Source organism: Chrysochloris asiatica, unplaced genomic scaffold, assembly GCF_000296735.1.
Source record: "Chrysochloris asiatica unplaced genomic scaffold, ChrAsi1.0 scaffold00001, whole genome shotgun sequence".
Lineage (NCBI taxonomy): Eukaryota > Metazoa > Chordata > Mammalia > Afrosoricida > Chrysochloridae > Chrysochloris > Chrysochloris asiatica.
Window position 1 is genome coordinate 25208476 of NW_006408519.1, and position 15923 is coordinate 25224398.

A 15923-nucleotide genomic window follows, 5' to 3' on the forward strand; every position below is an offset into this window, starting at 1 on the left:
GAAACCTGTCCACCATGGGTGACCCTGCTGGTTATTTAAAAATACCGGTGGCATAGCCCTCAGAATCTTAGCAATTCAAACCACCACAGCACGACAGACAGACGAGTGGCAGTTGCGTGGTTGCTGTTAAATAGGAATCTCCTTGTGCTAGGGCCCTTAAGTCTGGCTCAAAGGTGGGATTTCCATCCTCCGATGTCAATCAAGAGGCGGAAGCACAGCAGGGGCGACTGGGTTGTAGTGAGACGCTTTGGACTGAGCTTGTGGGTCTCTAAGTTGGTCGACCCCACCTCAAAGCCATGATCCAAAGGTTAGGCTAGGACGGCGCTCTCGCATCCGGGGTAAGTAGGACAACCTGGCTGGCCCCTACAGTCTCTTCCCGATAAGCAGCGTCTCCCCATGGACCTGGTCTCCAGACACCTCTCACCCCGCTGCTCCGTGGTCTGGGTTTCATTTAACACCTCCACCAGGTCTGCGCAGTTCTTGCACATCGTTTAACCACCGCCCTCCATGATAGAAGCCCTCGTGACTATCAAGAATAAGCACATATAATTATAAGACTGACAAAAAGGCTATAGTCTTCATCCACAATGACTTCTGTTTAAGTCTCATTCCTCTGTTGAAATATAATTACTCTAAATCTGAGCTCTGAGTTAGCGTGATAGTACTGCATCCTAGTCTGAGTTACATTTAGATGCTCAAAAGTTGAATGATGTCTCTTCTACTGGGGAAATTCACTTATTTTTTTCCTAACAAGGAGGACAACACTCTTTTCTGCCCCACATCCGAGATTCCTCCAAGACCAGATGTTACTGGCATGCTCGTGAAGATTCAGACTAACACCCCAGTTTAATTATGGTTAGTAATGTTGGGCAAGTTTCTTAACCTTTAAGTCTTGCTGGACTTGGACAAGAGAGAAAGGAGAATGACATATATTTAGAGCCATTGTGATGGTTAGAAGGGACAGGGGCTCCAATCAAGCAACCTACCACCCTACCATGACTATCACCACCATCATCACAAACACCCACACCATCACCACCACCACCACGGCCACTACCATCACCCACTCACCAACACCAACATTTACCAACAACATCCAACAAAAACAGCACCCACCACCTCTGCTTCCACCACTACCCAACCACAACCAGCAACAACACCCACCACCACTACCCAACCACCCACACCAAAAACACCAACACTCATCAACAACACCACCCACCCACCCACTACCAGCAACAACACCCACCACCACCATCACTACCCACCCACCAACACCAACACCACCAACACTTATCAACAATACCCACCACCACCTCCCACCCACTACCAACAACACCACCAGCTCCCACCCACCCACCGCCACCACCCCTCTGCCTACCACCACCCATCTCTCTGCACCCTCAACACCAACACCCCCTAACTATACAGTAGAATCATACAGGCCAGGAAAATCCTGTTTAACATAAAAATTAGTCCTAATTTAAATACATCCACACTCCACTAAATAAAGGTGACCCTGTTTCTGTCTATTTTAATCTACAGTTGAAGTAGAAATAGGCATCACAAAGCCATGTTAATCGCTTAAGGTACTTAATCCTTCAGCCTTAGAAATCCTCTGTACCTGAACAAAATAAGTACATATTTTAAATTCCTTCCAAACTTACAAAATGCAAATGCTGTAGCCTTTTTATTTTACCTTATTTCACCTCCCTACCTAAATCTGCTTTGTTTTATGTAATTGGTGTTAAGTCACAAACATGAAACTCTAATGGAAAACTACAAGCTAAGGGAATTTATGTAAATCTCAGAATTCTAACACTTTTAATGTCCTCATTGGTTGGAGTATTTGCCCAGTTGTTGCTGTTGTTATGTGCCACGGAGTCTGTTCTGACTCACAGCAACCCTGTACAGGGTTTCCAAAGCTGTAAATCTTTATGGGATCAGAAAGCCTCATCTTTCTCCCGTGGAACAGCTGGTAGTTTCAAACTGCTTACCATATGGTTCACAGACCGACTGGTAACCATTATGCTACCAGTGCTCTTATTTGCCCAATAGAGGGTGGGGAATAAAAGGAAAGCACCATCTCTGGGGCCAAAATGCCTGGGTTTGAATCCTGACTCTAACATGTGCTTGTTAGGAGACTTTGGTAAGGAACTTGACCTCTCAGTGCCTCTCCACAATGAGAAGAAGAATAGTAGTTATCTCACAAGATTGTTGTCAGGATTAAAAGAGACAACAACACAACAGTGCTTGGCCTATAAAATGTCTTTACAAAACACATTCGTTTTTATCATTATGTTCCAGATTTATCCACAGAGATAAGTCTTTCAAGAAATCTTTGTTGAAGGCATTTGTGTAAATATAAATATTCAAGATACTCCTACCAAACAAGACTCTGATGGAGAAGTCTCCTCCTCTTCTTAGAAAGACAAGCAGGTGATTATTATTCCTGGGCAGGATTGAGTCTGGCAAGAATAGAAGATTATGACCCTGGAGGCTGTCAGTCCTAAGAATGGCCTTGGACACATTGAACCAATCTAGGTCTCAATGTTGGACAAGGTGCCAGACGAGGCGAGGGTTCTAGATTATCTTTATGAAATAACTTTAGAGGTCAAAAAGATAAAAACCCTCAGCAGCTAGTACTTAAGATACAATACAGAGACCCCACAGACAAATCTGCTCAAGGAAGAGTGTGTGTCCAAATGGAAAGAGAAATGGGATTCACACCACTGATTTTTCCATTAATGATTGATAAAGAATTTGTCATGAGACTAACTACATAACTGGTTTCATTGAGTTGATTTCAACTCATAGTGACCCCATGTGACAGTAAGAACTGTCCCATAGGGTTTTCTGGGGTATAATCTCTATGAAAGTGGATCATTAGGTCTTTCTGCTGCGGAAAACCCTTGGATGAGTTTGGACTGCCAAACATTCAGTTAGCAGCCTAACGCTAAGCTATTTGTTCACAGGGCTCCCTCCTCCCAATCACATTAGGTATGAAAGAGGTGGAAAAGCAGGAATGGAAAATGAAAGCTTAGAGGAAATATTTAGTGTTAAAGGGGAAGAAACTACACCAGGACATATACTAAGCACTAAACATTTAAAATATATTCATTCGTTCCCTCTTCACAATATTTTATGATGTAGATACTTTCATTCCCATTAGAGAATGAGGACATTGATTCTTTGGGAGATTAAAATCTTGTGCCCAAGGTCATTACGCTAATAAGCTATAGAGCTGATAACAGAATTCATCTAAACACTCAGGCGTAGAGGGAATTACTGTATCTGAACATGAATTGACATAAAAGAAAGCACCAGAACATCAGCTGAAGATGAAATACCATCATTTCTAGGAAGCAGTATATTACCACATTAATAATAAAAGATGGCCTTCAAAGTCTAGGTCCATAATTTCAATCTGATTTTAAATTTACATTTTATCAGAATATACCATGTGAGTCGGTTCCGACTCATCACGACCCTGTGTAGGGTTTCCAAGTCTGTGAATCTTTATGAGAGCAGAAAGCCTCATCTATCTTCTGAGGAATGGCTGATAGTTTCAAACTGCTAACCTTGAGGTTAGCACCCCAACTATGCTACTGTTTTTGTTGTAAAGTGCCATAGAGTCTGATCCAACTCATAGCAACCTTGTATAGGGTTTCTGAGGAGCAGCTGGTGAGTTTGAACCACTGACCCTGCAGTTCAAACAGCTTGGCAGCCTGACGCATTAGCTCACAGCGCCATACCAGCACTTCACTACGCTACTAGAGCGCTTTTATTTCCATAAGTTACTGAAAATATACATAGATCTTTAAGTTATAAGAAGCTTCAAAAAGAAAAAGAAAAAACAGAATTCAAGTCACTTCCAAGATAGAAAAGCCTGAGAGGTAAAAATGCAGACGTCTTTAGAGCACACAGAAACCACCTTCATATAAATGGTTTGAGAAGAGTGGAGAAAGTTGCCAGTCAAAACATGAACACTATGTCTTTTCAACGAAGCTTTGCAGTTTCAGGGGGGTGAGGGTGGGAACTAAGTCTTAATTATGTTGCTGGCTCCTCTCCATTTTGCTGACCAAATGTGTTGTGGAGCAGAAGAAATCGCTTCTATAAGCATCTATGACAGGCAAGGGTTAAAAATACATAAAAGTAATGAATAAAATTAAATTGGTACATCAACATGCCATTTACAGTAAGCAGAGGCATTTCTAACATACCCACACTTATTACTCAACTCGGACAACCCCTTAAAGGGAAACAAAATCCTTTAAAGGGATGCTGTGTCTGAGCTTGAGATCATAAAATCCAATTTCAACTTAGCTCTTCAATATGAGAAAGCTACTTTTATTCCTAAATATAGAGACTATAGACAGGATTGTTCTGGGTTTATTTGAATCCAGGATTGCTCTCAGCACACTACATCACAGAATACCATATTTTTATACAAATCACACCAAGCATCTTCTACATTTGTGTCCAGCCCCTCCCTCCCCCTAGGAAGGTATTTTTGTAACTACACTACACTAATTTTCTTTTTCTTAACAGCACCATGTAGTCAGAGTTTTATTAAAGCATAAGAGACAATATGGAAAAAGTTTTAGGTGGTTAAAAAGATGAAAAGAACATATCAGTGGAAAGAAAATGCCCATGAAAGTTAAAACAGATTCCTTTTCTTCCTAAAGACCCTGAAAAATAATCAGCACATTGACATTCTAATTAGGTAAATTCCATCTTAAGATCTGATAAACATTAATTACTAATCTGGAGTCCTGATGTGGTGTTGTAAAATGAGCACTGGATTGCTAACTGTACAATCAATCAGCAGTTCAAGTCCACCAGCTGCTCCTCAGAAATGTTCTACTGGGTCACTATGAGCGGGTGCCTATTCAGCAGCACTTAACAACAACCACAGAGCTGCCCATCACCTCTTTGGGAAGAAAAGTAGTTCCCAGTTGGGAATATCCTAAGGTTCAGTCAGCAAATGGAGGGAGATAAAAGCCTCTTCCTGCCTCCTATCTGGATGTTCCAATCTCTGGAAAGTCACTTCAACTCCCCAGCTGTCTGTCACTAAACTTGCTTTTTTTTTTTTCCTTCCATCTTCTTTTTTTAAAAATTTTTTATTGTGAATTATGTGATAGTTTACGTGGGAGACCATTGCTTTTACATTCATTCTATCATATATCGTCTCATTGCCATGGTTACAATCCTCTCCATGCAATCCTTCCCCAGTGCCCCCCAGGTCTTCAGCACACAGTCACTCTCCCTCTCTGGATACTAAAGCTTGCTTTTGAAAGAGGTGGTGGTGGTGGTGTGCAGGGATTTAGTTCCAACTCACTGCAACCCTGTATAGGGTTTCTGAGGCTGTAAATTGTCACTGGGACAGCTAGTAATTTCCAACTGCTGACCTTGAGGTTCGCAGCCCAACTCATAATCACTATGCTCCCAGAGCTCCTGTTTGAAAGGCGTGAGCCAAAATAAACGTATTGTTTGTGTTAAATGCCATTGAGTCCGCTCCGACTCATAGCAACCCTATATAGGGTTTCTGAGGAGAGGCTGGTGGGTTTGAACTGCCAACCTTGTAGTTAGCAAGCTAGTGCTTATTCTACCAGGACTCCAAAATAAATATAACATGCTGTAATTATTTATAGAAAATTATTGTGCGAACTACAGGAATAAATAGGGGAACTAAAAGAAATATGCATTCTCTAGGTGACAAAGTATCAAAAATCTATTAAACAGGTACAGAAAACCTAAAGGATGCCTAGAAGAAGAGTAATTCTTCTAAGAAAGTAATTCAACTAAGAAAAAATAAGAGGAGGAGGAGGAAGGGAGAGCAAGAGACAGGAAAAAAGGAAGGCGAAGAAGAAGATTTGGGAGAGGGACCCTTGAAAAAAATACCTGAAAGAATATTTTGAATCATAAATATTCAAACATTCTGACATTTCTCTTACATTTAACTGAAATGAAATCAACATTAAATCTATGTTTCATAAATTCACAATCTGCTATAAAATAAAAATAAAGGTAACTTACACAGACCAGAAGAATGTCCCAGCTTTGACACCTTGTTTAGTGGCTGTAATCCATAGCTAATGAGGAAAATATAAGAGGCTTACAATATGTTCTGAGTTTTTGTCAAAAAAAAGAAAAGTCTTTTTAAGTGCATAAGATTGGATATCTTACATTTTACCAACACCCGCCATAAATTTCATTTATTATTTGCAACCTTTTTTTTAATTTTATTTTTCCACATCTGGAAATCAGAATCACTATTTCCACAGACGTTATTCAATACGTTTTCTGCAAAAGTTCTCAAAAGCTCTGTTAGGATTCTAGTGACTTTTTTTTTTTTTCCAATTGTAATTCATTCCAAAACCCTCTTCTATACCTGTCTTTCCTGATAATTATCTGAGATATTTCACTTATGTGGAAAAATCCTGTTCATCAAAGGACCCAAGGAGTGTCCTATATGTTTGTTCTCGGAGTAGACCCCTATTTGGCACTCAGATGACGGCGTCTTAAAACTAAGCCTCCTTGTTTTGTTTCCAATTAACATGAATAAGGAGGAGAAAGTGTTCATTTTTAATCTGGGTTTTCCCTGACTCTTTTATCTACCACTGAAACTTTAAAAATAAATTCCTAGGGTAAGCTGGATGAACCAAGTACTTCAGTAAGCCTTTTGAAGTATTCTTCTTTACATTGTATACTGTTAGAAGGCAGAAAATACAGTGATTTAAAACCTGGGTTCTACAACCAGATAGAATGAATGTTAAGTTTCATTCCTGTGCTCTTCCAGCAAGTTACATAAACTCTGTCAGCTTCCTTTAAAATGTAGATCATAGCACCTAGCACATAGGATTATTCTAAGTTTTAATGATTTCATACATGTAAAGTTCTTCAAACAGTTATTCTGGGAATAGCTTAGAATGGCCAGTGGCCCCATTGCATAGAAATGTGTGAAAACAAACTCACTCACACTAGGGAAGAGAAGGGAAACAAGAAAGAAGAGAGCTATAGCTTAGTTGACGTAAGAGCAAATATATGGTCTAGGAATTGTAGGCAGCCCCTTTTTCTGGTTTCAATACATTTAGACTTCTAGAGTGTCTTTTCATTGTGTTGTATAAACAGGTCATTTGAAAGTCTAGGGCATCTAGGAACCTGGCCATAGCTTCAGAAGAGTTTGGGACATGAAGCTCGGTAGAGCTCTGAAAGAACCAAAAGACCGTTAGGTTGTTGTTGTGTGCTATCGAGGTGAGTTCAATTCATACCAACGCCCTGTGACAGAGTAGAACTGGCCCATAGGGCTCTTTGGGCTGCCATCTTTATGCAAGTGGATCAGCGGCTCTTTATCCCAGGGATGGCTTGAACAGCCAACCTTTCAGTGAGCAGTCAAGTGCTTCACTGTCATGCCACTAGGACTCCTTAAAGACCCTTTAAAATTTCCAGCACAGTGATAAGAAGAGAGGGCATATGCACAAGAACACCCACACTTGCAGATAATACCCACTTGACCTGGCTTCAATGACTGGATGATCAGAGCTCAACTAGAAGAAGAAAGAAGAGGAAAAAAAAGAGTAATCTGATACAATTTGATCAACCTGACCTACACCTATGGATGCAGTAGCTCAAAAAAGAGAACAAATCTTTACAGCAAGGATCATTCCCACCTCCTCCATACACAGAATAGACAGGGATGGGCAACTTGGACATTGGCTACCCAAAATGGGGGAGGCTACAAAGGCAAGAAATGACTGGCTTACAAGCTTTCAAGAGGGAGCCTAGATCCAGAGGGCATGGAAGAAGGCGGGACTGATGAAAGGAGAAGTGGATAGCACTCATGTGGTACAATAGTGAATAATTACTATCAGGATTGACTGTGAGGGTTGGAAATGTAAAGGTAGAAGGGGAGTGGTTGACTTTGCAGTCCAGGAGCGGAGGTCCACGGGACCATCAAGGGAAAAGAGTGGAGTGCGGGACCCTACTCAGAAAAGCAGTGATGTCAGAGATGGAGGCAGAGATGATGACATGGAGAGATGGAGCAGTTGGGAACTTTAGACACAGAGAGGGAGAGGGGCTATGTGCTAATGACCTGGGGCAGGCTTGCAGGGTATATCCTTTGGTTGGTTGATGATGCATGGAGGGGATTGTAACCATGGCAATGAAAATATACGATAGGATGAATGTAAAACTAATGTTCTCCCTTGTAAACTATCATATCATTCACAATAAAACATTAAAAACAAAAATTCCCAGCACAAGAGTCACAGCTGATGCAGTTTGAAGCAGGGATGGGGCAGGAGAGCATAGAGACCTCTCAGATCCATTCAGAGACAGGCTGCTGGTGGATCTCCTCAGCATGAGAGGGAAGGAGTCCTGATCCCATTCACATGGCTCTGAGGAACTAGAACTGGCTGCCCAGGACCTCCGTTTCCCTGGATGAGAGGTAAGGGTCTCAGATTGCTCTGAGCACCCTCCACTCGACTTTGTCCAGCACATTCTTCTGCTTTTTAGACAAGTTCTGACCCTAACCTGTGTTTCAAAATGTGTCCTGGAATCTGATTCTTTCATTGCTTGTTTGGATTTGGGGTTAGTTTTTTTGTTTGAGATTTTGTTGGCTTTTTGTTTGTTTTGTCTTTAACTTTTTATTGTAATAATGAATGAAACTTTACATAGAACATTGTTTTTCTATTCAATAATTCATATACACTTTGGTTCCAGACATTGAGTGTATGTAGTCTCCACAGTGTAACAGCACTTTTCTGGCTTCCAACCTGTGTTTACTGTTTCCATTCACCCTTCTTTCCTATCCCTTACTCTCTTCTGAGCTTTATCCCTGGACAATGCTGGCCTTTTGATCTTGTATAGGTTGTCAGTTCTAAGGAATGCATTCCTCCCTGATGTTACTGTTCACTTTACAGACCAATTATTTGACTGAAAGTTCAGCCATGGGGGTCAGTTCAGTTCCAGGCAAGAAGAGTGACCATTGTCTCCAGGATTCCACCAGCCTCTATCCAACCAGTAAAACTGCTGTTTTTTATGATTTTGAGTTTTGTTCCACAGTTCGCCCACTCTATCCAGAATCCTCTGTTGTGATTCCTTTCAGAGCAGTCAGCCATGGTAGCTGGGCACCATCTAGTTCTTCTGGTCTCAAGTGTGCATGGTCCCTTGGACTAATTGTTTCCCTGTGAGTTTAATATCTTCTTGTTCTAGCTCCTTTGCCAGCAAGTAGCTCAGACTGATAGCTGTACAACCTACAGTGCCTGAGGACCAGGCCAGAGCACAGGGTACCTGTTTCTTACATTATTTTAATTCCACAGATACAAACGCCATGTATTCATATCAGAACCATTTCCTAGAAAACCCAGGGCCTAGTTATTTCCAAAAGAATTGTACTAGACAATATTTAGAATATAGAAAATGTTAGGCCAATCTGGGATTTTTATAAAGGAATTTTTTTTTTTCAAACATGAAATGAGTATGCTCACAGTTAGCTGATTTAAAGTTAGTCAAATATGACCTTGCACTCTCAAAAATTGTACTGTAGAATGCATGCTGATGTTGGCATTATCTGGACAATAGAGATTGTTAGGATACATTTTTAGCTCAGCAACTCTTGGAGAAAGTTTAGTACTAAAAGTAGCCTTGGAAAAGATGAGGAATGCATAGAGAAGAACTCAGAAGTCAGTGCTAGAATTACTCCAATGGAGAAAATCACGACCATTTTTTTCTCTTACTTTTCTGCACTTTCAAAAGTTTTACAATGAGACGTAACATCTCTGCAGTCAGAAAAAGACTAACCAATTTTGTTAGCATTGCACAATATCAAAACCAAGATTAAACAAAAATGTATTTTTTTCAAAAAAACAAGCAGAAACTTTCTCTCTGCTTCTTCATAGAAATCATGTTGATCTTGTTTTCTAAACAACAATTCAGACATGATCAGAAGAGTATAAGAAAAAGAAAAAAGCAAGTATATGAAATAAAAGCATAGCAAAATATCCAACAACAACAAAAAAATCCTAGCAGTAATGAAGCCCATCTGTCCAGGTTTACGGCAAATAGTTCAAGACTGAAGCATACAGAAAAAGACCTAGAAAGTTCCTTTGAAGGCAATATGTCTCTATTGTTGTTGTTGTGCTGTTGAATTGGTTGCTACCCACAGTGACCCTGTATAGGGTTTCCAAGGAGCAGCTGGTGAGTTTGAACCACCAAACTATAAATTCAAAAGTCTTTGCAGTCTGGCATATTAATCCACAGCTCCACACCAGGACTCCATGTCTATATTGTTGTTGTTGTTGTTGTTATGTGCCGTGGAGTCGGTTCCTACTCATAGTGACCCTGTACAGGGTTTCTGAGGCTGTAAATCTTCACAGGAGCAGAAAGCCTCATCTTTCTCCCACGGAACAGTTGTACCATACAAGGGTAAATCAAAAAGTATTGCTTGAAAATCACAGAAATCTTCATTAAACAAAAATATCAAAATGTGAAGCTATTATTTCTCAACATCACCTCCATCTAGGCTTATATACTTCTGAAGGTAAGGTTTCTATCTTTCTAAACCCTCCCTGAGGGGTTTTGGTGTGGCGTTGTAGAATAAGTACTGGACTGCTAACCACAAGGTGGGCAGTTCAAACCCACTAGCCACTCCTCGAAAACACAATACAGTATCCCTAGGAATCAGAACCTACTCCACGGCACTTAACAACAAACAATAAGTCCTCACAAAGAATTCTATTTACATCAAGTGAAAATGGTACTTTGTGCAACCTCAAGGGACTCAAATTGTATTCCTTATAAATGTTCTTTGACTTTGAGGAGCAAAAACAACCTGAGGTTAGTACCCAGTGCTAAGATAGGGAGCCCTATCAAGATGACTTCTTTGGAATTCTAAAAACCAGTCATCATATCTTTCTGAGCTGACCTCTCTGCCTTGATCTAGCAGCTCCCGTAAGAAGCCCTGTTGTAATGGGACTTCTTTTGAAGGCCACTTGAGACTAAGACTAGTTTATTCTTAAGAGAATGTGTTTTCAGCCATCCACTGATCTCAGAGACATGCTTTAACATGTTTTGTATGAAATGGAACCCTGCTAGCAATATTTTTTTGACTTAGCCTAGTATTTCAGGGCTTAGAAGTCAAATCTAGTAATTTCCAAGAAAAAATTAAAAACACAAAACCATTAAAAAGTTAGTTGGTTTATTCCTACAAAGGAAGAAACATGAAAATGACCCTTTGTGAGTGGGGGTTTTCCTAGTTCCTCATTGATTCAGAGAAATGAGAAATTTGATTTCTCAAAATTTGAATGCAATATAAATTTCCTCAGAAATTGTATAAAATAACACAGCTAACAATATAAACTATGAAGACATCGGGCTTGGGCTTTCTGCTTTTTGTGCCAATATTTCCTCTGTTGCTGTGTTTCGCTGGTAGTAGCATTTTCCAACTATTTTCAACTAAGGTTCTACATCTCAAAAAGAGGGCCAATGAGAAGAATAGTGCACCTTCTTGATATGTTACTGAAGTACACCACACTTAACTCCACTCAACCCAACATTTTATCCCTTAAGTTTTACTCCCCAACCCAAACACAATTGTAATTCTTTCCTAATAAGTGTACTACACACATAAAGATCTGCAGAAAACCTCCGCTGCTGGAAACACCAGGGCCTGAGTATGAGACCCAATGCTCCCTCTAACACTGTTTCGTGTGCACTTACAGGAGAAAAGGAGACATTTTGACAAAGTAAACAAACAAACAAGATTTTTCTAAAAATAAGAACTACTGTTAAAATCTTTGTAGCCGTTCTTTGCAAAATTTATTCCTTTGCTCTCAAAAGCACTGAGTTAGGATAAAAGAATATTGAGTCTAGAAGGATGGTTGAGTACAAAGAAGAAGAAGGGAAAAAAAAAAACCCTACAGATTTATAGTAGCACGTGCAGAGGAAACAAAAGGCAAATAGAAAAAATAAAACTTTCCCTGAAAAGAAAGAAATGCCTTCACCTATCATTTGGGGTAGTAAAAAATCAACGACTTGCACTTCCCATCAAAGCAAGCCCTCTTAACTGGAAGTTCGCCTTTCCTCTAACATTTTTCTGCTAGTTCCCTTTCTGGAACGTGCCATCTTTCCTGGGTTTTTACCTGGCAGCAGTTCACCAGGCCTGGTCTCTGTACACCTCACTGCCTGGCTGTGGAAACACTGCCTTCGGAGGATTTGAATCATGGTTGGGTGCTGGCTTCTCTAATCTGGACGCTACTCCCCTCCTTAGCATATACTTGGACTCAATAGGGAACATTCTTCTATTTGAGGCTGCAAGGTTATACCCCAGAGAAACTGTCCAAGAGGCAAGCACACTAAAGGAACTCCAATAAAATATACATGGAAAATCTGGGGCCATGCAGTGGATGATACCTTCTTGCAGTGCATTATGAAGACTAGCAAAATAGACGCAGACAAAATTTTGCTAATGCGACTATATTGAGTTAAATGAAATTCAATTATTAAAAAACATTGAGATTCAGACCAGTAAGTATATATTTTCAGATATACACTAAACTAATAAATAGTTTATTCCATCCACTATATTTTAAAGATAAGAAGTAGCTCTCATCCACTGTTTAATCTGAACCCTGTATTATTTAGCCTTACAAAGTTTAAATAGTTAAAATAAGTTGCATTTCATTTAACTACTGCTCGATGATTTTTGTAACTATTTTTCTCTACTCCATTTATTTTTTGTCCCCCACTGGTAACTTTATGAAATGCACAACCTTCTACATTGGATCTCATAAATGCTCTTATAATACTTTTCTATCTAAATGCTCTTCCTGTATGCCAAATTTCAAACACATGTGGTTTTAAATTGTGGCTACTATGCTGACTTGGAATTGTACGGTGATAGTGTTCTTCAGGATGAACGACAAAAACACAAATCAGTTTTACTGCACATGTGGGTAAGCCTTAGGGGAATCCTAAATTTGGTCAAATGTGTCAACTTGGAGAGTTAGCAAGGAACAAACAAGCAGAGTTGAAACACTTGAACTTCACCAGGCCGACTAAGGGCATCTTCTGTTCCTTTCTGTCGAGCTTAATGAATGTGTGCACTCATTTGCCGAGTCATGCTAGCCCAGAGGAAGTAGAATATGATGGATAAGGTGATCCAATTTGATACAATTGCTTTCTCTGCATATACTCTGTGGGTCTTCCGGAAAATATACTCCCCTGATGAAATAAATTAGCATAAAGAGCCACATAGCAATGGGTTGACAGAACTCCAATTTCAATCATTTCTATTTACTCAAAAACAAGTTCTTCTATCATAAACTTTGTTTGTGAAATCCACCCCATAAACAATTTCTGTATGATCCTAACCTGGGTCACCATAGACTTCCGGGAGCCAAGCCACCAGAAGCCTTCCAATGCATTTAGTTTTTGCTTTGTTTTGCTTGCTGTTGTATTTTTAAATGAAAAGCCTAACTTACCCCTGCATAGTAATTTATTTATTATGCAATACTTATAAATGACCTTTTCACAAAGAAAAAAGAAACTTCCAAGGAAAATAGATTGTTTTTTTCCTTACTTTATATTCTATTTTCTCCCCATAGGAATCCTGGTGTGGTGCTGTAGGATCAGCACTGGATTGCAAACCACCAAGGTTGGTGTATCAAATCCACCAGCCGCACCTTGGAAACGCTAGACAGGGTGACTATGAGACAGAGCTGACTTGATAGCATTTAACACCAACATTCTTCCCATAAGCTTCAGTGAAGTATGAGATCTGTGTGGGGTGGTAGAGACATGGGCTAGGGGCACACTCTCCTCCTTACCAGCCAGCCATGGAAGAGAGCATGTATCAGAGCCTCTTCCTAGTCAGTTCTCCAATGAGTCACAACACTCATCACAGTTGGCAGAAGATAAAGCCATCCACCATCTTTCTTCTACGCAGTTTGGATCAACTGCATATTCTGGGGCGTGTTCCTGATTCTTCAGGCCAGGGTTCGGGGCACTTCAGGACTGCTCTGAACACTTCATAACCGTGGCTGTATGTTGCCACTTTGCTCACATCTGATGAACATAAGTTACCGACCACACATGCAGTCACTGAAAAACCATTCTGCAGAAAGCAGTTTTATCTCTTTTTATTTTCTGCCCAATCATTTGCTCTGAAGTAAATAGGATCATTTCTTCCAAAGTACTACTTTGCTAATCCAGAATAAGGCAGAATCCTTCTGATTCTATTTAACATCCATGATTTTATAAAAAATAGATTAAAACAGAGAAACTCATGATTTCACTATTGATGTTGCGATCATTCATGGACCTGCAAGTTTCCCAGTGTCTGTTCAGTATGACACATTGGCCAAATGCTTAGGGTGGTCATTGGTTTCTCTTTCTCATATATCCCCAAATCGGGTCAATCAGTAAGGCCCAACTATTCTTCAAAGGGTTTCTGAAATTTACCACTATGTCACCATTTCTACAAATGTTACCCTAGTATAAATAGTATCACCTCACAATTATTATAATCATATTCTCATACATCCACACACATGCATATGTACAGAAGTACATCACACATTGTTGTTATGTGTCATTGAATCGGTTACAACCTATAGCAACCCTGAATAAGGTTTCCGAGAAGCAGCTGGTGAGCTTGAACTGCTGACCTTGCAGTTCAAAGGTCAGCACCTTACACAGATGTACATTCATATTTATCAGTATGTATGTATGTATTATAAACATGTAATTATCCATATACTATATAATATACATTTTTTTAAGTTATCAATTAAAACTCATAGTAACCTTATGTTGTTGGTAGTAGTGTGTGCCATCAAGTGGGTTCTGAGTCATAGTGACCTGGTATAGGGTTTCTGAGGAGTAGCTGCTGGGTTTGAGCTTCCATCCTTTCAGTTAGCAGTTTAGTGCTTATCCTGCAGTGCCACATCACAACTCTAGAATTCCTATGTTGTTGTTGTTGCTAAGTACCTTCGAGTCAGTCCTGACTCATAGAAACTCTGTATAGGGTTTCCAAGGAAAGGCTGGTGAACTTAAACCACCATCCTTGCAGTTCAAACCAACCTTGCAGTCCAGTGCCTGATCCCACAAAGTACAACTGCGCCACAGGGTTTCTAAGGCTGTATTCTTTAGAGGAACAAACCACGACATCTTTATCCCATGTGTGACTGATAGGTTCAAACCACCAACCTTTCTGTTAGCAGCTGGATGGTTTAAGCACTGCACCACCAGGACTCCTTGTACATGGAGAAAGGGGATTCAAAAAGTTCATGGAAAAATATCAGTATCTTCTCATTCCATTTTTATATAAACTTTTTGAAACCCCCTAATAAATAGATTGTCAGGAGGCAAATTTTGAGATAAAATGGCTTAATGTTCACAAACACAACATAAAAATAAAACTTACCGGTTGACCTCCCCACCATCGATGATTAAATTTCTCTCGTCCTCGAAGGTGGAACGTGGCATCAAATACAGGATCGTACATAGAATTGCCAACAATTCCATGTGATTCTGGATAGAGCCCCTTTGTGTAAAATCAAATTTATTGTTAAAATAACATTATGGTAAGCTACATACGTTGGTTATACTAAAAACATCTATATCACTATTTAACATGCAAATTATATAAGATCGATACAACTTTTATTGTGGGGTTGTTTGAGCAAACATGAATAATATCTATGGCATTAATAAACATTTAATATTATTTCAATAGGTTTTAAACTGTTGTAGTTTAATAAAATGACAATAACTTTTATAACTATAAATTAACTTGGGTTTGAAATTTACATATTTGCTTCTAAAGTTTTTTTAATTTACTTTTAAATATACTTGTCCTTCTAAGTCCTACTTTTCCCCAAAAACAACTTAATAATGATATATATATGTGTGTGTATGTA

General features: G+C 39.6%; 1 protein-coding gene across 3 annotated transcripts in view; it reads right to left on the reverse strand.

Annotated features, from left to right (window-relative positions):
• The window catches only part of ENPP2 (ectonucleotide pyrophosphatase/phosphodiesterase 2), a 102670-nt gene that overhangs the window by 63733 nt on the left and 23014 nt on the right, over positions 1 to 15923 (reverse strand). For all 3 annotated transcript variants that reach the window (XM_006830672.1, XM_006830671.1, XM_006830670.1), the window contains exons 8-9: positions 15428 to 15547; positions 6040 to 6095 (exon numbers count right to left, since the gene is read on the reverse strand). In XM_006830672.1, the coding sequence (XP_006830735.1) occupies positions 6040 to 6095; positions 15428 to 15547 (176 nt within the window). The remainder of the gene's footprint in view (positions 1 to 6039; positions 6096 to 15427; positions 15548 to 15923) is intronic.